We start from the raw sequence: 24838 nt of genomic DNA, 5'->3' as shown, positions 1-24838 counted from the left end.
TTTGCTTGGAATTGTTCATTCTAGATTGGTCTGTTTAGACTTGTGTGTGTAGTCTGTTTCTTGGGGCTTTGCCCCCTTCTTAATAAAATAAAATAAAATAACGTCACTGTTTGAGAAGCCAAAAACCGTTTAAATCAAATTAAAGAAACCGTTGAAATCACAAATTCACATACCATAAACCCTAAGCTCAGTGCTTTTTAGCTTGAAAGAAGAAGAAGAAGAAGAAGAGGAAAATGGAGCAAGGAACCTTATTGGACGAAGCTCTAGGGTCTCTCCATCTCAGTGGTCGCATTGTTCTCCTCGAAGACTGCGTCGAGACCAGTGCCGCTTTCATCCTGCACCACATTCTCAAGCGCTCTCTTTCTCAGCCTCCTCACTCCTCCAACGTCATCGTTTTTGTTGCCTTCGCTCACCCCTTCTCTCACTACGATCGGATCCTCCGAAGACTGGTACTGGCTCTCTCTTCACAAAGAATTAGTCTTTTTTTTTTTTTTGGTCAGAAGAATTAGTCTTTTTAAAGTGAGTTCCATAATTTTATCTATAGCTGCTAATATCCGTGTTAATTTACATTTCATTTTTGTTATGAATTATTATTAGTTCTCGCGGTTTCATGTTTATCAGATGAAATGTTCAGATAAGCATAAATGAAGATATCTGATATTTGGATGTGTTTTTGAAACAGGGTTGCAACTTAGTTGTGCAAAGGGACAATAACAGATTCTTTTTCTTTGACGTGCTTGTGGATTGCCCAGGTGAGAAAATCAGGTATAAGACTTGCTACTATTGGCTATTAAAGTAGAAAAGCTAGATACTTGTTCAGTATGCAATTGAATTTGTAACAATGTAGGAATCAGTGCAGGATTGATATTAAGTTATAAACCATAGTTCCAGTTCGTTAAATCGATTTTTTTTTTTAATTTTCAAAGAAAAATGTAAGAATTGTTAGTATTGCTAGTTTTGTAATTGAATTTCTTACAAGAAATCCTCCGTTTTTTCATCTTCAGATGGTGAAGAAGGAAAAAACAGTGATGGTGGACTTGTTGCTTTGTATGGGAAAATCCAAAAGACTATAAGTGCCTTACCTCAAGAGAACAAGAACTGTATCACTGTCATGATTGATGATATCTCTCTGATGGAGGTGGCTGCTAAGGGATCTACAAATCTTGTTTTAGACTTTCTTCATTACTGCCACACTTTAGTATCAGAATTTGTAAGACATCAGTGGCAACTGTCAGTCATTTTCTCCAGTTTTCATACCACACTCCTTTTTCTTCAGTTATTCATCTCGTGTACCTTATCCTCAGTTATTCATCTTGTGTACCTTTTCTTGTTGCAGGGTTGTTCGTTAGTCATGCTCAATCATGACGATATATATTCAGACACGGTGAGGCCCTCCCTTATTTTACAGATGGAGTATCTAGCAGACATTCTGATAAGAGCAGAACCATTGGCCACTGGTTTGGCATCAGATGTGCATGGGCAGGTATTTGCTGGAACACATTTTGTCACTTCACCAGATTGAATTTTCCGTAAGATAGCTTCTCTAATATGGAAAAAGCAAGAGTCTATTTCCTTTCATTTGAACAGCCCTATAGGAGTTCACTGGTTTTCACCCATGTTTTTTTTCATTTGATGCATCTCTTCACCAAGATAGATTGCTAGAAACTAGAAAGTATGTCTGTCAAATCATTCAGGTATGGTCCCCTCTCGTCATTTGTGGTTACTTACTTTTTGAGTCTTGGTTGTTATGGAAATGGATAATATGCTACTTAAAACTTTTAACATATGCATATGCTCTGCTGATCCTCTGGTTGATATTTAGTTTTTTTTTTTTAAAGTGTTATTCTCATACATATGATAGTTGCTTTGTGTCATGGTCCTTTTTCCGGATTTTCTTGTTCTCTTCTCTTTTACCTGTCGTATCTTCTCCGCCGAGTCCACTAGATCACAATCCTGTGTAAGCAATTGAAAAATTGTGAGAACTCCATTAGTATTGCTTGCTGGCTTGCTGCTGGTGACCTGCCAATTACGCTTGTAGCAAGTGTACTTTTCCTGTCTAGTATTACTTCCCAAAAGTCTCATCTTAATGGTTTTGATATCCATGCAATTGAACGAGATTACGAAAGTTATGATCCTCATTGTTCTTGTTGGTTGCAGTTGACAGTCCTGAACAGTGGGAAGGAGAGATCAAGAAACAAGCTGTCTAATTTCCAATTCAAAGTAAAGGAAAACAGTGTCGAATATTTCTATCCTGGAAGCAGGACTTGAAGACCATTTATGCTTGAGGAATTTCAAATTGTGGGTGAACATAGCAATTGAGGCTCCCAAGTAATGAGGAGTTTACCTGCTCACTAGGGTTCTGTACTATCATGGAGACTCTTGACCCTTCGTAATGATACTCGGAGATCTAACTACAAGAAGACAAGTAGTTTGATACAATTGCTTTGTTACTTTGAAGGCTGTAACTCTAATTTTATAATGGAAATGCTTAGAATTTTCTTTTCGCATTTTGTTATTCTGCATCCTACTTGAATGGATATTTATTTGCAAGCCGAATTCAGTGGCAGTGGCTACACAGAGAAGGGGGGTTTCTCACACACGCATCGAACTTGAGATCATTGGTCTGCAAGTCAATGCCCTTTTTCACTGAGTTAGACTTCGTTGTCTTTTGGGCCTAATTTTATTTTGTTATGTTTTAAGTCAATCCAGTTTTGGATACGGGAGAATGACAAGCACCAGAACTCACTCAGAGAGTCACAGCTCACAAGCAGTTTGCAAACTCGAAAATAAAAAATTGACGTGAGAAACACAATCACATTCAAATGGACTGCCTATTAGGATCACGTTGTTTGCTTGTAAGGCTTGCCTGACTGACGTACTAGACCAAGACTAGGGTAAGCTAAGTTAGGCCACCCAATCATATGGGCAGCCAGCCATCAAACCACATTTATTTCTTCTTCACTGGTAAGTGTTAATTAGGTCTTAACCCCCCTACCCTTTTCTTTCTTGTATACTTTGTTTCTCCCTTCAGAGTTGACATGGTTACAAATGGATTTTGCTTTTGCAGGCCAAGCTCTCTCTCTCTCTCTCTCTCCATACAGAATATATATCACCCTATCTCTATCTCTCTGTACTATATTGTTACCAGCATTCAGATCTTCTGTGTTTGTTTTACATACATACAGATTGGGAGATGTCATGGCATGCAAGTACAAATTCAATTGATGTATGATTTGGCTTTATCTTCTCTTTCGGTGGAGACATAAGGGCGGCCATGAATTTCGACGTCATTCCAGGCTAACTCTGCGGGAAGCCAACAGGAAGGGAACTGATTAACGTTATCATCCAAAAGCACAGGTTGGCTCCTTCTGACCGTTGGCCTTGCAATGTATACCATCTTGTGTATGAGGTTTTTATATACGAGTCTCAGCATGAGGTCAAATCCATCCAAAAAGAAACGAACATCAAAACAGGAAGGATCCGAAAATCAACAAAGGCAATAAGGCCATGACAAATACTTTATTCAAACCATCTAATGGTGCAAATGCCAGTTTTGAATAACAAAATACCAGATTTAAGTTTCACTAGAGAAGGCTATCCTATCAGGTAACAGGTTAGAAGAATCAAGAAAGAGGCAGTATTGTATAGCTAGAAGACAAATGGAAGTGGGGCAGAGTTCAAACTCTGTACCATCAGCCAAATGCAAAGAGGTTGTTATTTCCTATGAAAAGGGAAAGGGGCATGAAAGCACTGCTCAAAACGGCCAAGACAGGAAACAAAGTGAAGATCAAGGAAGCAGCAACCATCAAGAGCCCGTCATGGAAAATTATAGGTATTGTTTTGTACCAGCCCATTGGCATGGGGTGTAAACATTCCAGCAAACAGAAGTCAGCATCAAAACCATAACTCTGCCCTCCATACTGCACATAAAGGTACTTTTTGGAGTTGAGGATGGGGGCGGAATTTCTAAGATTTCAGGTATGTCTAAAGAAACTAACTATATGTTTTTAAAAAATTTAAATTAAAATTAAATAGTATAGCCGAGCGGCTACACTATTTATAATACTAAAAAAGGACATGGCCAGCGCATAGGCGCCACGTGTCAGAACAGTTTTTTTAAACCAGAGTATAGCCGGGCGGCTATACTATTTCATTAAAAAATTCAAAAAAGAATCTGGCTATACTATTTATCGCACAGGGACTACAAGCCACGTGTCAAACAAGTACAGCCGCCTGGCTATACTGTTTTTGTTTTAGAAATTTAAAAAAGGAGTAATGCCGCGCGGCTATACTATTTTAAGACAATTGGGGAAAGCTGAGTATAGCGGCTATACCATTTTCTTTAAAAAAAAAATACATATATATTATTTTTATTCGATAGTATGTGAGAATTATGCGTATAATACGTGAATTTTGTGCGTGTCATTGAAATTTTTGTAAAAAATAGGTGTATTAAACATGAAAAATACGTGCGTACGTGTATAATACATTATTTAACGTGAAGGTGCTAGAATCTTAATACGAGTAATAACTCAAGAAAAGTAAAAAATTGAAAAAGGGACAATAGATACTTGAGTAATGACCTAATAGTGATGGATATGGCTCTTGGGCTATGGAGAAATTTAATTAGGACACCCAAACAATTACACAAAAGACTTAGTAAATAGAAATTAATTATTTTGTGGACTTTTTCTATAATTTTTTATATTAAATCTATATATATAAAGCAAAAGGCAGAGAATGGTGAAACATTCAAAATACCAAAAAATGCCCTTGGTTAATGCAAACATTAAGAATTGAAATTATTAATTAAATGAGGATAATATGGTAAACTTACACTTTTTCATATTTAAAAAAATTAAAATGAAAAGAAAAATCAGATAATGACCTATTTTTATGGAACACAACTACCCATTATCTTTTTTAATATAAATTTTTTTGAATTTACCATATTATCCTCATTTAATTAATAATTTCAATTCTTAATGTTTGCATTAACCAATGACATTTTCTGGTATTTTGAATATTTCACCATTCTCCACCTTTTGCTTTATATATACAAATTAAAGAAGTTGGCCAAAAAACAAAAGTAAAGAAATTAATTATATGTTTTTTAATTTTTTTTTTTAAAACCTCTCTCGACGAAAGTTCGTCGGCGCAGGTTTATGCCGGCGAAATTCCCAAGATAAAATTTTCTTTTTAAGGGTTATACCCGTGCGGTTATACTATTTATATTTTAAAAAAAGGTTGAGCCCAGCGCGTAGGTGCCACGTGTCAAAACAGTAAAGCTGCACGGCTGTACTATGTTTAAAAAAAAAGGAAAGAGGAGTGTAGCGGTATATTTATAGAGACCCGCCCAGCGCCTATGTGCCATGTGTCAAAAGAGTAAAGCCGGACAGCTATAATATTTTTTTAAAATTAAAAAAAAAAGGAGTATAGCCGGCTGGCTATACTATTACTTATTGGATTGGCACACGATATCACAGAACACCCTAAAATCAATCCTAAACCATATTTATCTTTTTACATGAATTCATGCCCCCTTTTTCAGATTTTGGGTTTGCATCAAAATCTTTAATTTCATAAGCTTTTGTGAGAGTAGATTTGCTAGCTCTTTCAATTCAAAGCTTGATTCTTGTAAATCCTTGTGATTTTCTTTATTTATTTCTTATTGGTTTGAGCTTGTTGCCCTCCAAATCTGTTCTATCATCTCATGAAAGTTTTATGGGTTCCTTTTTTTTTCTTTTCAGGGTAAAATGAAAGTGTTCCGCACTTATTTTACAGAACGAGTGATTTTCTTTATTTATCTCCCCTTGCATCCATGATTCTTGTTTTTCCTATTGACCTTTATTTACCCTAGAAAACTCAATTTTTTCATATTGGCCTTTATTTGCACTAGAAAACCCATATTGGGAATTGCAGTGATGAGTGGAACCTGTGATGCGATTACAGAAAGGATGAAGAGCATGCAATTAGCACATAAACAAGACTTTTAATGTATGTGAACGACAACGTAAGCCAATATGTTTCTAGTCAGAGTCCTCGTGCATAAGAGAATCCCTTCCAGCGTGGGGTTCTAGCTATGGATGAGAGGTCATTATCTTGGATTATGGATAAGAGGTCATTATCTTGGATTCAAGCCCGAATGGAGAGACCAAAAAGTGGGACCCCCAAAACCTTCTCTACGTTTGATTAGGATTGAATATGATGGGTATGGTGTACTTATTAAAATTACATTTGTTTCACAATTCAACATATCCTTTGTGGTCATTTTATATTAGGATAAATTAATAATTCAATAAATAGTTTGATCGTATGGTCTACTCAGTTAATTTTAGGGTTCATTTAGCAACACTCTTATGTAAACTGTTAGATAGGATTGGGGACGTATTTGACATTTTATTGTTAGTATCTTAGCTTAAGAAAAATGTTTTCAAACTATTGATCTCATGGGTATTTTCATGCACATGTTTGGGGCCGAAACTTAGTAAAACCACAACAAATAAAAAATAAATAAAACAAAAAATTTCATGACCTTACAGTTATGTAAGATATTTTGAAGATGTAAACTGGGTATAGGTGGTGGATCGTCAATATACGGTGTATACCTCACATGGTGTATAAGTGGATCAGTCTATCTTGTGTTGATAAAAACAGAATGAAATGTTTGGTAAAAAGGATTCGAATGGCCATCAAGCTGCACACTCGTACTCTGCAAATCCAGATTGCCTGCATAATATATCACTCATAATTTCTATTAGAGAGATTGGGATTGGTAGGGGAAGATGACGAGCCAAGCATGTGGTAAACATGTGCACAGAGACATTTCCTTCCAAATTTGAGGATGGATGATGGATGGATGATGATATATTGGATGTGAAAGACAGGTGAATCTGTACATTTCATAAATAAAAAAAGGCAAACTTGTGGTGCAATGAAACTTTAATGCCCACAAAAATAATCACTATAATCTAACCATTTGTCCAAACAACATAACTAACAATACAATATAAATACCCATTTTTCATAACTCTGAAACCCCAATAGGATGCTATATAATTATAGATAAATGGGGGCTGCTCCTGTTTTTTATTGCACATAGAAGTTTTTCCCTTTCAACTTTAAATTATAAGCATCTGCTTCCAGGACATGCAAAGAATGATTTGGTTTATCTAATGGAAAACTAACTTGTCTAAAGTGTATATGGTAATGAATTACGAATCATGCGGCTGCAGACTGTTTGTCTTCATGGTCTTCCAGATTCAAAGCCTGAAGCAGCTTTGGCTAGGATTCAGGAATCCCTCCAGGAAGATCAAACTCTAACAATTTTCCTCGACTGCGGCAGAACCCCTCCACGGGTTGACTCTGCAAGGACAACATGATATGTGACGCACAAATTACAAATTGAACCAAAATTAAAGACTGTTGTTACAAAAAGACCAATGACATAAATAAGTCTTGATTAGCCGATGCTGTTCCAATGGATCAATAATGACAATGCAATCTTCTCATGCATGGAGAAGATTGTTTTAGTAAGCATAGCTGGACACTTAATGCAAGAATTAATACAGTAACAAAGAGCATGCCAAGTAGAACAGTCTCTGAGGCATCAATCCTAAGCAGGATGGGGAGTATATTATGGGCGGCAGTGCTTCAGTCATATTATTATTAATATATTTCAAACTTAAAAATAAATCTTCTAGACTAGTTGGTTGACTTCTTCAAAAGGAGTGAAAAGAGCATCCCAAGATATATACGAACTATTCTAAATGAGATTCCAAACAACGTGCTAGATGAGAAGAAGCATCTCATTCTTAAATATACCATACCCACATGCACCTGAAATCCCAATGTTAAGAGGGGAGAAAAGTGCAATACCTCTCTTGTATCTCGCAAGCGTTGGAGATCCAACCTTTCATGAGGACACCGGTTTGATAAAGAAGCAAGCTGCATCCAATCATACATTAATACCGGCAATCACAGCCCACAATATGCTCAATTTTAATAAAGAGAAATATAATTAAGTTACCCAGAAGCTGAAGGTTTGAGTCTTGCTGAAATGGCCCTATATCTTTCTAGGGTAATGTACCGTGGAAAGGAAAAACACAAAAGAAGAGCTTCTCTTGGAGGACAAATTTAAAGGAAAAGAAAACAAAACAAGATAAACAATACAGGAAAGAGGCATGGACTAACAACATTTAAGGGTGCTCAGCATCCCCGATTATCATCTCTAACTAATCAACTGATATGCTAGCTGTAGAATGTAATAATATAAATAAGGCTGAATGCCCAATTAGCACTAGCACTCGTCATTAATTCTAGGCAAGTGCTACTACTAAGAAGTCAGAATTGTAACTACTAAGAAGAATACCTGCACGACCATTTGCAGAAGATGCATGCAAGTAATTGAGCTTGAAATCCACCCACTATTAGCACATATATCCATCATGGCCTGGATGATTAGCATACTTTGATCCAATACTGACTTCAAGTCTGTGACGTAGTCACTGATTGGTAATCCTAACTGCAAGAAATGTGCCTGAATGCAGAATTCATGCATGGTAAGAGAATAAAACGATGAGAGAACTAAAAGGGAAAACGACATGAAGTTTTTATTCGAAAAACATATAGTTGAAGACAACTTTGACCTGAAATAGCAAATTGGCTTCGACATGTGGATCATCTAAGCGGTCCTTATCCACTTTATATCAAACTCAAGTTCAGTATTGTCCAAGCCATAGTAAGTTGGATTAAACATCTGCAGAAAACTATGCTCATGTAAAATTTTGTACAGGCTCAATAAATCAAATACTAAGGACACAAAATAATAAAAACCAAAGGCTTTTAACTTGTGTCTTCACCTCATTTAAGTACAAGAGGATCATTGCCACAGCAGCAATGCAAATGATAGGCGTTCTGAACTTTAACAGCAAAAAAAAGATAGGTGTAGAGTATTGAAAAAATAAAAAGGAAAATGGTTTATTGATTAGATATAGGACTGCAAGACTTCATCCATTGACTTTATTAGATTTTCTGATATTCAGAACCCCAAACAACCTGATTCCTAGTATTTGAGGCAAATATTCAGAAAGTAATACGATTCGTGTTAATTGATTGTTAGGCGGGCGGATTGTAATGGACATCTACTCCCATCTTTATTGTAGAATCTGAGCAACTGTTGATTATAAAGTCATGTGTGACCAAAACCATCATTTGCAATATATCTGTGATTGATATTGGAAAAGCAACATATCTCTTTGTTTTCCCATCATAATATTCTGTTCCCTGCAAGAGAATCAACACTTACTTAAATTTGTCATGAAGAACAGCTGCTGCAATATACTCCTGCCAGAAACCTTTGTAAATATAGGAACCAAATGAAAAAGATACCGCACAAATTTTACCTTACCTTAATAATGACCAGATGATGACCTGGAAGGTTTACGCCCCAAGCCAATGTGTTGGTACAAACCAATACCTATAATTTAATACATATGCCTAATCAGTATATAGAGTAAGAAAATGATCTTTTTATATTCTCTTTTCCTAATATGTTTTTCAGGAAAGACTCATGCTTACTTAGGTAAAACAGAAATTCCTGAATCTTGTTCCTCAACCAGAGATCTATCTTTGTCATTCAGACCGGCATGGTGTAATCCAATGCCCAACTGCAAGGTGTGCCTCAGGTTAAAGAACCATCTGCTGGGTTTCTTCTGGCATACTAAGAAATTGCCTTGGATGTTCATCTGACGTTGCCAACTTCAATAACAGAAAAGCACAACAAAAAAAACGAATCAACGCAGCAGCCGAAACCGAAGGAAAAAAATCGAAGCTTGAGTTGAGAGAGAGGCTCAAGACCGAGTATTTGAATTTTGAAGATTGGACTGCGAGTGCAAGCTTTGTCTGTCTTCATTTGGAAAAAACAAGGACGCCCAGCCGCCTAGACCCGCCTAGGGGCCGCCTAGACCCGCCCAGGGGCCGCCTAGACCTGCCCAGGCCGCCTAGGCGCCACCCAGAACCGCCCAGGCCGCCTAGGCGCAGCCTAACTCTCTCATAGCATCAGAGTTGTTATCTTGGTGGAGATTTCAATAGCTGAATAACATTTGATGATTTTCATAGAGAGAGTCCAATCCAATCCAATCAAAGCAACAGCCGAAACAAAAGAAAAAAAAAATCGAAGCTTCAGTTGAGAGAGAGAGAGGCTCAAGACCGAGTCTTTGAAGCTTGGAAGCGCTTAATAGAGAGGCAAAATGGCTGACCGCGAGTGCAAGCTTCGTGTTTGTATCGAATATATTTAAAGGGTATAGCCGATCGGCTATACCTTTAAAATATTCGAATATATTCACAGAGTATAGCCGCCCGGCTATACCGTTAAAATAATATATTTTACCAGTATAGGATATAGTTATTTCTTCAATTTTTTTATATTTATACCTGTGATATTGGGGAATGAGAATTTAGCTTCTTTCCGATACGTCACATTCTAATGATTTCTTGCTATTTGCCCATTTGGCAAGAATAAAAAAAATGGATTTTATTTATAAGAAATAATACGGGTTAAACCCATATATACAACAAAAAATAGGGATCCTCCAACATCATAGGGATAAAAGAATCTTGAATTTCAGAGTATAAAATTGCTTCTGTAAGAATTTACTTTCCAAAATGTTTCCGTCGTAATTATGAACTAAACCCAATGACAACATTTTTCTCATTGCACTTGACAACCCTGCTCTTTTGCTATGAGTTATATCAATTCGCGTTGTATTCCCTGCAGATAAAAAATTGGATACAAAACAATCTAATGAGACAACGAAGAGAAGAGTTTTGAAATAAATTGAAGGTATTAGGTCATATGGCATTGATATGTATACTAACTATTCTAAATGAGATTTCAAACAACGTGTTAGATGAGAAGTAGCATCTCATTCATACATATACCATACCCACGTGCACCTAAAATTCCCAATGTCAAGAGGGGAGAAAAGTGCAATACCTCTCTTGTATCTCGCAAGTGTAGGAGATCCAACATTTCATGAGGACGCTGGTTTGATAAAGAAGCTAGCTGCATCCAATCATACATTAATACCGACAATCACAACCCACAATATACTCAATTTTAATAAAGAGAATATAAAGTTACCAGAAGCTGAAACGCTCAGGATAGATAGTTTTTGTCTCATATAATTAAATGTTTGTTTAATCTTGGGTTGTATAAATATAATTTGAGAAATGTTTTATGTATACACATACATTGATACACACGTACATAAAAAATAAAATGAAAGTATTTCACATGGTACTAGTTAATGACAAATTAATGGAAAAATAGTTTATGATATGTATATTTGTTCATTATTTAAAAAGTGTTAGTTTTGCTCTAGACAAGCACCCATATACTCATGTCATGATTCATAGGTATCAAGCACACATAAGAATTTTTGTTATATAGTATGTTTATATATAATAACCACACATATGCACTTTTGTTATATTCAAACAAGCATATTAGCCAAAAATACGTAAGCTTAAAGTAATATATATACTGCTATATATATATATATATATATATATATATATATATATATATATATATATATTTGTATATGTATATATAATAAACCTTTAGTATATATGTAGGCATGTGTATACTTTTTATTTATTTATTAAAAGCGATAGTAATTTTATTGATAACACAGAAAAAAGTACAGAGTAGCCGCAATGTCAAATATGAGTACAACATCTCCAGTGACCAAACACAAAAATAAATTGGTTTGATATGGAGAGAATTACGCATGACAGAAAAACCTAAAAACTCCAATTTGGCAGACAAGAAGCACCTGTACTCAAACCTACAATACAGATCCACCGTGCAACGGCAGTAACGACAAATCCACATCGAAAAGTCAAACGCTAAATACAAACATCAACAAACTCCTATTGAGTTTATGAGAATTATTAGACTAAAATAAACATAGAAACAAGGACATTGCACCATTTCCTCTCCAGCAAACCAAAGAGACTTGTAGCGCCAACATGGCTAAACCTCTTATTTTGCACAGGCAAAACCCGATCCCATACAAACCAGCAACAATCACTTTTCCAACTCCAAACACTGAATTGGAGCAAATTCCATATGAGTGGACCAAAAGCTGCAACAAAATCATGGCGTCTACGGTGGATTGCAGTACTTACTTCAAAAACACAACGAAAACCAAAGACAAAAGCTGGGTCGACAACACCACATCGCAACCACATCCCAGTGACAACAAGACACATCCAAGAACAACAAAAGTCACCAAGGACCTACAACAGAAAACACACAAACAAACAAAGAAAAGACAAGATCCAGATAGATCTGGGCAAGATGACCCAAAATCCAAACAAATCTGGGGAGAGAAGAGGAGAGGGGAAGAAAACTAGGAAAGGAGAAAGGGAGATAAGGAGAGAAAGATGGAAGATGGGGAAGTCACCCACCCCCAGAGGGGAGGTGGCGGCTGCAGTGTAAGCTCACATGCATTTTTGTTATATAACATTTTTGGATATAATAACCCCACATGCATTTTTGTAATCTAGTTTGGATCAAATTTACCCTTTGAAAAATGATTAATTTAATCAACCTTTTTAGTGGTATTTGATTCATTTTGAGCTAAAAGCATAGGAAAAATCAATCCATAGAACACTAACATAATTCAATATTCCAAAATAACAAACTGAAATGACCCCATGAACCATGATCAATGAGAAGTGGTGTGGTATGATCAATTTAATAAATCATTTAGTGGTACAATTTGATTCAATTTGAGTTAAAATCATAGGAGAAATCAAATCATACCAAACTAACATAATTCAACATTCCAAAGTAATACTAGTCAAAGGAACCTACCTACAATTATGACTAATGAACAAAAAGAGATACACAACAATCATAGAATACAAAATGAAATGGTATTCTATGTACATTTGCTATATACGTAGTACTTTTGGATATAAACATACATCATATATATATATATACCTTTTTGTTATATTAAAACAAACATATATATATATATATATATATATATATATATATATATATATATATTGTCAATAGTCTTATAAATTAATATACTCCAATGTTTTTTTTTTTTGGGTCAATAGTCTTATAAATTAATATACACCAATGTTTAGCATATATGAATGTTTAGTATATAGTCTAAAGTAATATATGCTCTTATGTTTAGTATACATATACATATGAATATTTGTATGTAGGTACTTAAATATAAAAAAAAAATAAAAGACACATATATACAATCTATAAATAAAAAACAATGCAATGAAAAGTACAAATAATAATAAAGTCGGAATTTTTCGGACATCATAAAAAAAATCGAATCAGAATGGGTTCGGAGAACTTCGGAAGTTTTCGGATCGGAATTTTCGAAATTTTCGGAATTTACAAAGTCATTCCGATTCCGATCCGAATTTTATCAGAAATTTCGGATTTTGGCAGTTTCGGATATCGGAGGTATTGGAGTTGGATTTTTTCGGAAAACTTCAGACCGAAATTGGCGGGAATCGGATTTTCCAATCCAATTTACACCCCTAATTAATACCAATAATCACAACCCACAATATACTCAATTTTAATAAAGAGAAATATAAAGTTACCAGAAGCTGAAACGCTCAGGATCTTATAGTGAAGGCATCAGCGCTTCCAAGCTGAGAAGTCTCTCAAATCGTCTTTGATCTGTAAAGAGATACTATCATGCATCAAAAAGGAACATAGGTATACTGAACACAAGAATAGGGGAAGAAACCATTCTAATGTACACTGGCATGACATATAGACTGAAAATTTTAATGGCTTGAATAAAGACAAATGGTCACAAGTAAATAAGATATGTTGATCTAGAGATAAAATCCTTCCCAAATGTTCCAAGCAGAAGCTTCCTAAAGATGAAATTTGAATATGACAGACATTTCAGTGGAACAAAAAGTTTAACCTAATAAAACTAATCTTTCATTTCCAACTATTACAACTAACCACCAAATTGAAGCATGCAATCTTAGTCAGGCAGTAATATATTCACCCAAAATAATGGAAAATCTGATTCAGGATATTCTTAATGGTCATTCAAATACCTATTATAGAGGACTAAGAGATTTAAGATATGGAGATAACCTATTGAAAAGAAAAACAAAAAAGAAAGTAAATTCCTTCATTCAATTCATGTAATTCCTGAGCACTTTATCTTAACGTGCTGCTCTTTTACCCCGCCCTGTTCATAACCGAGCATACTCAGCTGCATTATTTGTCAATTCCTACAACTGGACAAATATAGAAGTTAAACCATGTAGGCGCAGCCAATATGAGGGGGAAAAATATGGAAGAACTTTGTCCTGCATCTTCCTCCAGTGATGCATGTAACACTTTACAGGGCCTTTTAGCAATGACATTACTAGACTTATTTCAGTGACAACTATAATACATTTGAAGATTTACAACCAAATTCCATTAGGTCACGTGTCACATGTGAAATGAGATGCCTTATCCACAACACTTTAAGCTCTGCTTATTGTATCTTAAGTTTTGCCAATTGAAGTTGAAAACTACGCAACTTTGCATCTAGAAAAATGTGTGACCAATTTATTAATAAAAAATTACAAAATTTTTTAAAAAAAACTCAAACGCATTGTTAAGCACCAAATCAAGTTTAACTCAAGCTTCTTACTATTCTCTACAACAAAAAATTTAAAAATAAAATATAAAAGAAAAGAGCACACTCCAATAGAGAGATTAAAGCAAACCAAATTGTTACGAACTTACGTTTGCTCTCTCTATAGACCTTTCTAGTGGATATATGTCATGTACCCATATAGTATCTGAAGAGCACATCAAAAGACAAAAATATTAAACAAGAGCAGTAACTAAAGATCAAATGAATGGTTAGACATCTCACAAGACAACTCACCCATCTTGGTCCCAAGATCGAATTATACGAAACCGTCGGCGACTTTCAATCTGCATGAAATAGTATTATTTTAAGTATGTGAATGGATCATTAAAAAACACATCATAACTTCAAACAAAATCCGTTCTGACATGGAAATATTTATCATATATAAGCCTATTAGTTAATTTGCAATCTCGGGTGTATAAAAAAAAGACCAAAAATAGAGGATAATTGTTCATTAAAGTAGACGTGGCCAGCGCATAGGTGCTAGTGCCATGTGTCATCTTTATCGCCCAGTGCCTATGTGCCACGTGTCAAAGGAGTACAGTACAGCTGCCCGGCTATACTATTTTTTGTTTTAATTTTTTTTTAAAAGGATTAAAGCAGCGTGGTTATACTATATTTAAAGACAATTGGGTAAGGCTGAGTATAGCCGTGCGGCTATACCATTTTCTTTTTAAAAAATGTATATATATTATTTTTATTCGATAGTATGTGAGAATTATGTATATAATACATGAATTTTGTGTGTGTTACTGAAATTTTTGTAAAAAATAGGTGTATGAAACATGAGAAATACATACGTACGTGTATAATACATTATTAAACGTGAAGGTGCTAGAATCTTAATACGGGTAATAACTCTAGAAAAGTGAAAAAAGAAAAAGGGACAATAGATACTCGAGTAATGGCCTAATAGTAATGGATAGAGCTCTTGGGCTATGGAGAAATTTAATGGGAGCTTTAGTAATATACCCAAAATAGAGGCTAAAATTATAAAAAAAAAAACTCCATATGAAATGCACTTTAGAAACATACCCAAAAACCATTTACTACATAAGAAATAAGTGTTGAAGTTCCTGTAAATTACATGATTGCCACTAATTAACTTAAAACAAGCCCATACAAAAAACAAAAAACAAAAAAACAAAAAACAAAACAAGCCCAGCAAGCCCGAAGTACATTGTTAATACTATGTCACAAAAGTGCGTTGTTAATACCATGTTATAGAAGTAAATTGTTAATGCCATTTCATACAAAAAATTTAAATAAATAAAAAAAACCCCCCAAAAAAGCCGAGCAAGACATCTGATATCCTTTGCAGAAACCACCTCCAATTGTCCATAGTTTCAACAGAAACAATCACAAAAGCAAAAGGAAATATCTCTACAAGAAAAAAAAAAGTACACTGTTAATATTATGTCATAGAACTATCTTCCTAGTAAAAAACACATTCTGCATATCATAAACTTCAAGTGCACATCTATATATAGAGCAAAATATAGAGCATGCTTGGTTACTGAAAATATGTAAATACTATGTCATAGAATTACACTATGTAATAGAAATCAACTCAATTGCAGGGTATGAACAATATAACAATTGTTCATACCACTTACTGGAAGTTAAACTGTTCATACCACTTACTGGAAGTTAACAAATGTTCATACCACTAATAGATGACAAATTGTATACTACAAATCAACTTACCAGCTTTGGTCATTCCAATACCACTATCAATAATAGTCAAGGTATTATTGTTTTTGTCGGGAATGAAGAGCTCTGGCTGACCATCGAGCTTGCTCTTGTCAGTCAAACTCTCAAATCTAATCTTGTTAAGAGGCTACAAACCGAGCATGACATAATGAGCCAAAGGAAATTCAATTCAAACAAAAACATTATCAAAAAAATTTATTCTCTACATAGCTTTTCCACATCAATTCAACAAGAAACAGGAATGTTAAAGACTTTTTATAAAGAAATTTGAAAAGCATGCGTGTGACATAAACATTAAAAATAAACCTTCTTATATTCAACTTACAAAACGTTTTAACACATCTCTTTTAATAGGCAAACAGGGATAGCAAACTTCTGATAGTATGAAAAACTCAAATGCCCAGTCGACATTCATTATCACTATCATTATCATTAAAAATGAAACAAATACTCAAAGCACTAATCAAAACCTTAATGTGAAATCAAAACCAAGAAATCCATAAGCAGATGAGCTACAGTGTTTTTAAGCCATAAGAGAACAACTAAATAAAAAACCCTTAATATTCTCAAACTTTTAACTAAAAAACTAACGACGACTAAAGAACAAAAAAATTAGTTTTCTTCCATATTGAAACGATCATAAACCACAGCAAAAAAGTTAACATGTTCAGATCTCTAACCTAAGCCATACAAACTTAATTGTTGAATTTAAAATGTTCACAAGCCAAACATAAATAACACAAGCTTGTTGATAGCCAGGAGCAGAACCTTCTCAAAGTTTTAGCCAAAGATAGGAGGGAAGAGCCGCATGCTTTCACAAGCAACCTGCCACGTATATTTCATCTTCATTGTGTCATCCAATGTCAGATTTTCACCTGGTCTTTTGCTTCTCATTATCTTAGCATTTCCGATGGGAAATGAAATGAAACTCATTGATAAGCTTGTTGAATGCTGAGTTTCTTGGATAACAGATTAAACTTATTTTTGCTGTCAATTAAAATAGATGAACTTGGACTGCATGAAAGATTATATACCTTTAAGTAGGAAAATCATTGCTGACATTGAATATGAAGGCTTCACCATTCCCAAAGGATGGAAGGTAAGTATGTGTTCTGCTTTGGCCACACTACAATTTTATGCAGTAATTCAAGGTTGCATTCAGCTGTGCTTTACTCCTTGTAGAAAGGATCCTGATGAGCTCCACATCATCGTAGGCAATTGCCTGAGATTTTCTCATGAAGTATCTTAGCCTCTTTCTTTGCCAAGGGCACACTGATCTTGTTTGTACCACTTTGCAAAACCCAAGGGAAGGTGTTGTATAGTAGTGTAGCTCGGAAGTCAGAGTGTCGTTTCCACAGAGAGCGGTGTAAAGAAAATAACGGAGATGAAAAAGAACAAGTGTGATTGAGAAGTAGATTTATGCAAGATTTGATTTAAAGAAAATTTAATTGATTAAAACACTAAGGCATTGGGGTTCCACTTTTAACATAAGCATGCAACTCTTATTAATTTGATCCACAAAATATTTTCCATTGTAGTTGTTCAAAATAATTAAAGCTCTTTTTAATTTCCTTTAGAAGTATTCTAAGCATAACTTGTACCATTGGCAACAAACTATTAAAAAATAATCTTCGTCAAAATTCTATTAATCTAAGTAATTCTCTTCTCTTTTAAAAGCATGAAAGTTTTTACTACACAATGGGAAAAACATGATTGAACCCATGAAATAGATTATCAAAAATTCATCAATTAATTAAAAAGAAAATTACAAATTCCATTTGAACAAAAACTACAATTTCACATTAAAGCTTAAGTTTGGATCAAACTAATAAAAATTACATACTCATATTAAGGAAGGAGAGAGAGCTCAATAGAGGATTGTAACCTTGGTGTGTCTTTTGAAGCTTCAAGACTTCTCTATTTATAGGGCTAAAAAGGAGAAACATCATGATGGATTCCAACACCACCATTTCTATTTTAATGCAATACCTAACTCCCACTTCATCTTGCCTATGTTAGTGTGGTTGAAATCAATTCCATTGTTGAATTGTTTTCTCTTTTTCTTCCTTTCCTTGTGGCTTTTATCATCTTTTTAGATAATATGCATTGAATTTGAGCTTCTTTGGAGTGGATGACACCTTACAAGCATGTGAATTCAATTTCTTCTTGTTTACTTCCATCCCATACTTCTTTTCCTTTCTTCTTTTGGCATGGGTGTGGCATTTCATGCATTCAATTCTTTTCTTCTTGTGCTAGTTGCACTTCTTCCTTCATCATCATTGCTTCATGGGTATGTTGAAGTTATTTAATTGGCCACTAGCATATTATCTTTGGGTGGAACACTTCTTGGCATGCAAATTGAGTTGGTTTTCACAACACACAAACCTACATAGGAAGTCATTGATCGAAGTTAATAAAATGACATTAAACCAATTTGACCAAGTAAAAATATAATTGCACAATATTATTTAATTACTGTTGCATCGATTCAGCTGCACCAAAATGGATTCAGCTGCATCATCAACTTGTGATACTAGCAAGTGCACGAGCCGTTCGGTAGTATAGCATATGTAAGTGCGAGGTCGATTCCACAGGGATTGGTGATTGAATCCAATTCAGTTTTCCTACACAAAATAGAAAAACAAGAAGGAATATAAATAAAACAAGAAAGAAAGAAAAGAAAATAACTCAAGCAGATAAGTTCCCAAGTTCAATTAGATTAACGGATTAATTCTAGCTAAAGTATGATTAAGCCATGGTGTCTGGTCCTAACCTTGTATTCCTAATTCCCTAATTTGATCATCTATTGTCTAACATAAACTAAGCATTAGGAATCCATTAAGCATAGAAGAACATTTTAAACAGCCAAGTATGTATCTAATCCTTGTTGTCGAATGTCCATACATACTCTTCCTATTCATAGTTCAATTCGAATTAAAGCATGGTGTCTACTCTTAATTCAAACCAAGGTAGCTAACATGCAAGCCTAAATGGTGATCAAACATTCAAACTAGCATATTAACTTATAAGCATAATGAATAAGAACAAAAACCATAATTGAAACTTGGAAACTAATCAAACTTGAAACTAAAGAAAAGAATTTACATAACAATGAAAACTAAAGTGGAACTAAGAAAAACTTAAGGAGAATTTCAGCACAAAGATTTCATTACAACAATTGAAAACTAGAAAGAGAAACTAAGAGAATTTGAGGGAGAGAAGGGAGGGGAGCTCTAGAGAAGTGTTTGAGAGCTCCCCCCCTTGGGGGTGTTTTTTTGAAGCTTGAAGACTTCTCTATTTATAGGGCTAAGAGGGAGGAACATCATGATGAATTCCAACACCACCATTCCTCATTTAATACAATCCATAACTCCCACTTCATCTTGTCTATGTTAGTGTGGTTGGAATCAATTCCATCTCATACTTCTTTTGCTGCACCTCAAACTTTCTTCACATGGGATTTCAAAGGTGTTCAATTGTGGCTGCCTTTTGCGGCCAACCCATGTGAGTTTTCTTTTGGTTGCTGGAAAAAACGATTCTTCTGAACCAGGCTTGGTTTAGGAAGGCCTGAGGTTTCAATATGTATCCAATGTGGCTAAAATTTGGATATGTCATAATAGACACTCATTGAAACAACGTTTATGAAGAATGTATTCCCATCTGAGCAGTATAAGTGTATGTTTTGGGCCTTTCAAGTTGACTGCCGAAAATATACTGGAATTGACAATGCATATCTTTTCTTTCCTTTCTTTTTGGGCTTGATCTTCCCCCCTAAAAAATCTGGAAAAATCTGGATCTTCAAACCCTTTGAATTATCTTTCCAAGCATATGCAGCCCAACTCAAGAAAAAATCGGAAAGACCTTAAAATGTCATTTTTGGCCCAGTAACGCAGATGCTGCCGAATTTGACCTTAAGCTGCCAAAACTTGCATAACTTCCTCTAGGAGACTCGGAATCATGAACCGTAAAATGCTCCAGAAACTAGACTTCTGCATCTTTCCAATGATATAGGGCTCATCATCTGGTTCATCCTAAGCAAGTACAGTACAATCCATGAAGTTGACAGATTTGCAGACACAAATGAGCTAACTTGTCTCCAAAATGTCTTTAATGAGTCTCAAGCTTATTACACTGAAACAACACACAAAATTTATTAAAAGCATAAGTTTAACTCAAAAACATAACCAAATCATAAGTTAGAAGGATACAAAATGACATGTAATTATGCACCAATCAATTACCCCTTATATTTGTTTTGAAATTAAATGTTAAGGGCAATAAATATGTGTTATTGTGTTATTATCATATCTCATCTCCCTCGTATCGGTAAGTTCTCAAAAGAGGAACCAAAAGCTATGACAGAATCAAAAATCAGAGCAAAGGAAGAAAAAATAAATTCTAGGCAGCAATGTAGTTGAAGGTTTGTACCTTGCACACGTCTCCAGATCTACGGTATGCAACATCTGGCTTTGGAAGAATCGCCATCGTCGGCGTCAGCGAACAGGAGATCCGGGTTGAAAATCGGGAACACTAGATGGATCTGGCCATCTTGGAATATATCGTCGGTGGAAATCGGGGATCCGTTAGGGTTAGGGAATGTGAAAGAAAAATCGTCCTCATCTTCATTCTTCTTGCAATCACCACCAAAGTCAGCGTTCTGAACACCTTTGTTCTCTTCCATTTCTAGCTTCTCCTTCTCTTTATCTAAAGTTGCAGTTTTAGGGTCACTGAATTCGAAATCGCTACTAGAACCAGCGACTTTGAGCTTGGAGTTGGAATATGCAGAGAGCTGCGCGTATTCAAATTTGTTCTTCGAATCGTACGAATTGAAGCTTGGAGACAAAGACAATGCCGAAACTGCTTGCATTTCGTTTTGTTCAATCATAGCCAATTTGGGGGTTTTGAGAGTTTAAGGCTTGAAACGAGAGAGAGAGAGAGAGAGAGAGAGAGAGAGAGAGAGAGAGAGAGAGAGAGAGAGAGAGGGGGGGGGGGGGTTGGGAACTTGGGAGTTTAGTGTTGAGAGTTGGTGGTGGGGAGAGAACATGTCAGAAAGAACATGTCAGAAAGGTCACATGCTCGCTTTGGGTTTTTCAATATGAATTTAACACCAAAGGGTAAAATCAAAAATTAGATATTAAGTAAACCCAAAAATAGATAGCTGGCAACAATAGGGTGTATTTGTAAAGTCTATTTCATGTAGGATAGGGTGTGTTTATAAAGTCAGTTTCATGTAGGGTTTCTCTATGATTCTATAGCTAAAAATGGGTTTCTTTATAGTTATCTCAAATTTAATTAGGACACCCAAAAGATTAGACAAACAACTTAGTAAATAGAAATTAATTATTTTGTGGACTTTTTCTATAATTTTTTATATATTAAATAACAATTAAAATATAATTACTAATTAAAGTGATTCAAAAAGCCTAAGATATTACTTAATTACATATATTAAATTAAAGAAATAGGGCAAAAAACAAAAGTAAAGAAACAAATTATATGTTTTTTTTTAAACGAATTAAAATTTCGTTTTAAAAAAAGGACGTGGCCAGCGCGTAGGTGCCAGTACCACGTGTGAAAACAGTTTTCAAAAAAGGAAAAACGAGTATAGCCGCGCGGCTATATTATTTCTTTAAAAAATTCAAAAAGAATCTAGTAGGCTATACTATTTATATATGTATATAAAGACACGTCCAGTGCCTATGTGCCACGTGTCAAACAGGTACTGCCGAACGACTATACTACTTTTTGTTTTAAAATTTTTAAAAAAGAGTAACGCCGCGCGGCGATATTATTCTTAAAGACAATTGGGGAAAGCTGAGTATAGCCGCGCGGCTAGACCATTTTAATATATATATATATATATATATATATATATATATATATATATATATATATGTATGTATATATTATTTTTATTCGATAGTATGTGAGAATTATGTGTATAATACGTGAATTTTGTGTGTCTTATTGAAATTTTTGTAAAAAATAGGTGTATCAAACATGAGACATACGTGCATACGTGTATAATACATTATTAAACGTGAAGGTGCTAGAATCTTAATACATGTAATAACTCTAGAAAAAGAAAAAAAGAAAAATGGACAATAGATACTCGAGTAATGGCCTAATAGTCATGGATAGGGCTCTTGGGCTATGGAGAAATTTAATTTGGACACCCAAATGATTACACAAAAGATTTAGTAAATAGAAATTAATTATTTTGTGGACTTTTCCTATAATTTTTTTATATTAAATAACAATTAAAATATAACTACTAATTAAAGTGATTCAAAAAGGCTAAGATATTACTTAATTACATATATTAAATTAAAGAAGTTGGCCAAAAAACAAAAGTAAAGAAATTAATTATATGTTTTTAAAAAAAAATTATAAAAAAAAACCTCCGCAGATGAAAGTTCGTCGGCACAGGTCTATGCTGGCAAAATTCCCCAGATAAAATTTTCTTTTTAAAGGCTATAACCGCCCGGCTATACTATTTATATATTAAATATTTTAAATTATAGAAGTAGGCCAAAAAAAAAAGGAAAGAAACTAATTTTTTTTTTTTTTAAATAACTCTCCCGACGAAAGTTCGTAGGCACAGGTCTATGCCGGTGACATTACCTGGATAAAATTTTCTTTTTAAGGGTTATAACCGTGCAGCTATACTATTTATATTTTAAAAAAAGTCGAGCCTGGCACGTAGGTGCCACGTGTCAAAACAGTAAAGCCGGCCGGCTATACTATTTCTTAAAAAAAGTCAAAAAATCTAGTATAGCCGTATATTTATAGAGACCTGCCCAGCGCCTATGTGCCATGTGTCAAAAGAGTAAAGCCGACCGGCTATAATAATTTTTTAAATTTTTTTAAAAAACCAGTAAAGCCACGCGGCTATTCTTATTGGATTGGTACACTATATCACAGAACACCCTAAAATCAATCCTAAACCAGATTTATCTTTTTACATGAATTCGTGCCCTCTTTTCAGATTTTGGGTTTGCATCAAAATCTTTAATTTCATATGCTTTTGTGGGAGTAGATTTGCTAGCTCCTTCAATTCAGAGATTGATTCTTATAAATCCTTGTGATTTTCTTTATTTATTTCTTATTGGATTGAGCTTGTTGCCCTCCAAATCTGTTCTATCATCTCATGAAAGTTTTATGGGTTCCTTTTTTTATCTTTTGGGGACGTATTTGACATTTTATTGTTAGTATCTTAGCTTGAGAAAAATGTTTTTAAACTATTGATCTCATGGGTATTTTCATGCACATGTTTGGGGCCGAAACTTAGTAAAACCACAAAAAATAAAATAAAAAAATAAAAAACAAAAAATTTCATGACCTTATAGTTATGTAAGATATTTTGAAGATGTAAATTGGGTATAGTAGGTGGATCGTCAATATACGGTGTATACCTCACATGGTGTATAAGTGGATCAATCTATCTTGTGTTGATAAAAACAGAATGAAATGTTTGGTAAAAAGGATTCGAATGGCCATCAAGCTGCACACTCGTACTCTGCAAATCTAGATTGCATGCATAATATATCACTCATAATTTCTATTAGAGAGATTGGGATTGGTAGGGGAAGATGACGAGCCAAGCATGCGGTAAACATGTGCACAGAGACATTTCCTTCCAAATTTGAGGATGGATGATGGATGGATGATGATATATTGGATGTGAAAGACAGGTGAATCTGTACATTTCATAAATAAAAAAAGGCAAACTTGTGGTGCAATGAAACTTTAATGCCCACAAAAATAATCACTATAATCTAATCATTTGTCCAAACAACATAACTAACAATACAAGATAAATACCCATTTTACATAACTCTGAAACCCCAATAGGATGCTATATAATTATAGATAAATGAGGGGCTGCTCCTGTATTGCACATAGAAGTTTTTCCCCTTCAACTTTAAATTATAAGCATCTGCTTCCAGGACATGCAAAGAATGATTTGGCTTATCTAATGGAAAACTAACTTGTCTAAAGTGTATATGGTACAGAATTACGAATCATGCGGCTGCAGACTGTTTGTCTTCATGGTCTTCCAGATTCAAAGCCTGAAGCAGCTTTGGCCAGGATTCAGGAATCCCACCAGGAAGATCAAACTCTAACAATTTTCCTCCACTGCGGCAGAACCCCTCCACGGGGTGACTCTGCAAGGACAACATGATATGTGAAGCACAGATTACAAATTGAACCAAAATTAAAGACTGTTGTTACAAAAAGACTAATTACATAAATAAGTATTGATTGGCCAGTGTCCAAATGTGAACTCGTGACAACAAGGAGAAGGTCCATCTATTAGCCGATGCTGTTCCAACGGATCAGTAATGACAAAGAAATCTTCTCAAGCATGAAGAATGGGGAGTATATTATGGGCGGTA

General features: G+C 34.7%; 1 protein-coding gene across 1 annotated transcript; it reads left to right on the top strand.

Annotated features, from left to right (window-relative positions):
- Nucleotides 1-233: 233 nt before the first annotated feature.
- LOC110755764 (elongator complex protein 6-like) lies at nucleotides 234-2504 on the top strand. Its single transcript, XM_088250998.1, has 5 exons — nucleotides 234-449; nucleotides 683-752; nucleotides 1005-1210; nucleotides 1337-1483; nucleotides 2158-2504. The coding sequence occupies exons 1-5, from the start codon at nucleotides 234-236 to the stop codon at nucleotides 2266-2268; spliced, it is 750 nt and encodes a 249-aa protein (XP_088107124.1). The 3' UTR covers nucleotides 2269-2504.
- Nucleotides 2505-24838: the final 22334 nt, after the last annotated feature.

Source organism: Prunus avium, chromosome 3 (genome assembly GCF_965620075.1).
Source record: "Prunus avium chromosome 3, drPruAviu1.hap1.1, whole genome shotgun sequence".
NCBI lineage: Eukaryota > Viridiplantae > Streptophyta > Magnoliopsida > Rosales > Rosaceae > Prunus > Prunus avium.
This window is presented reverse-complemented; position numbering and strand designations above follow the sequence as displayed.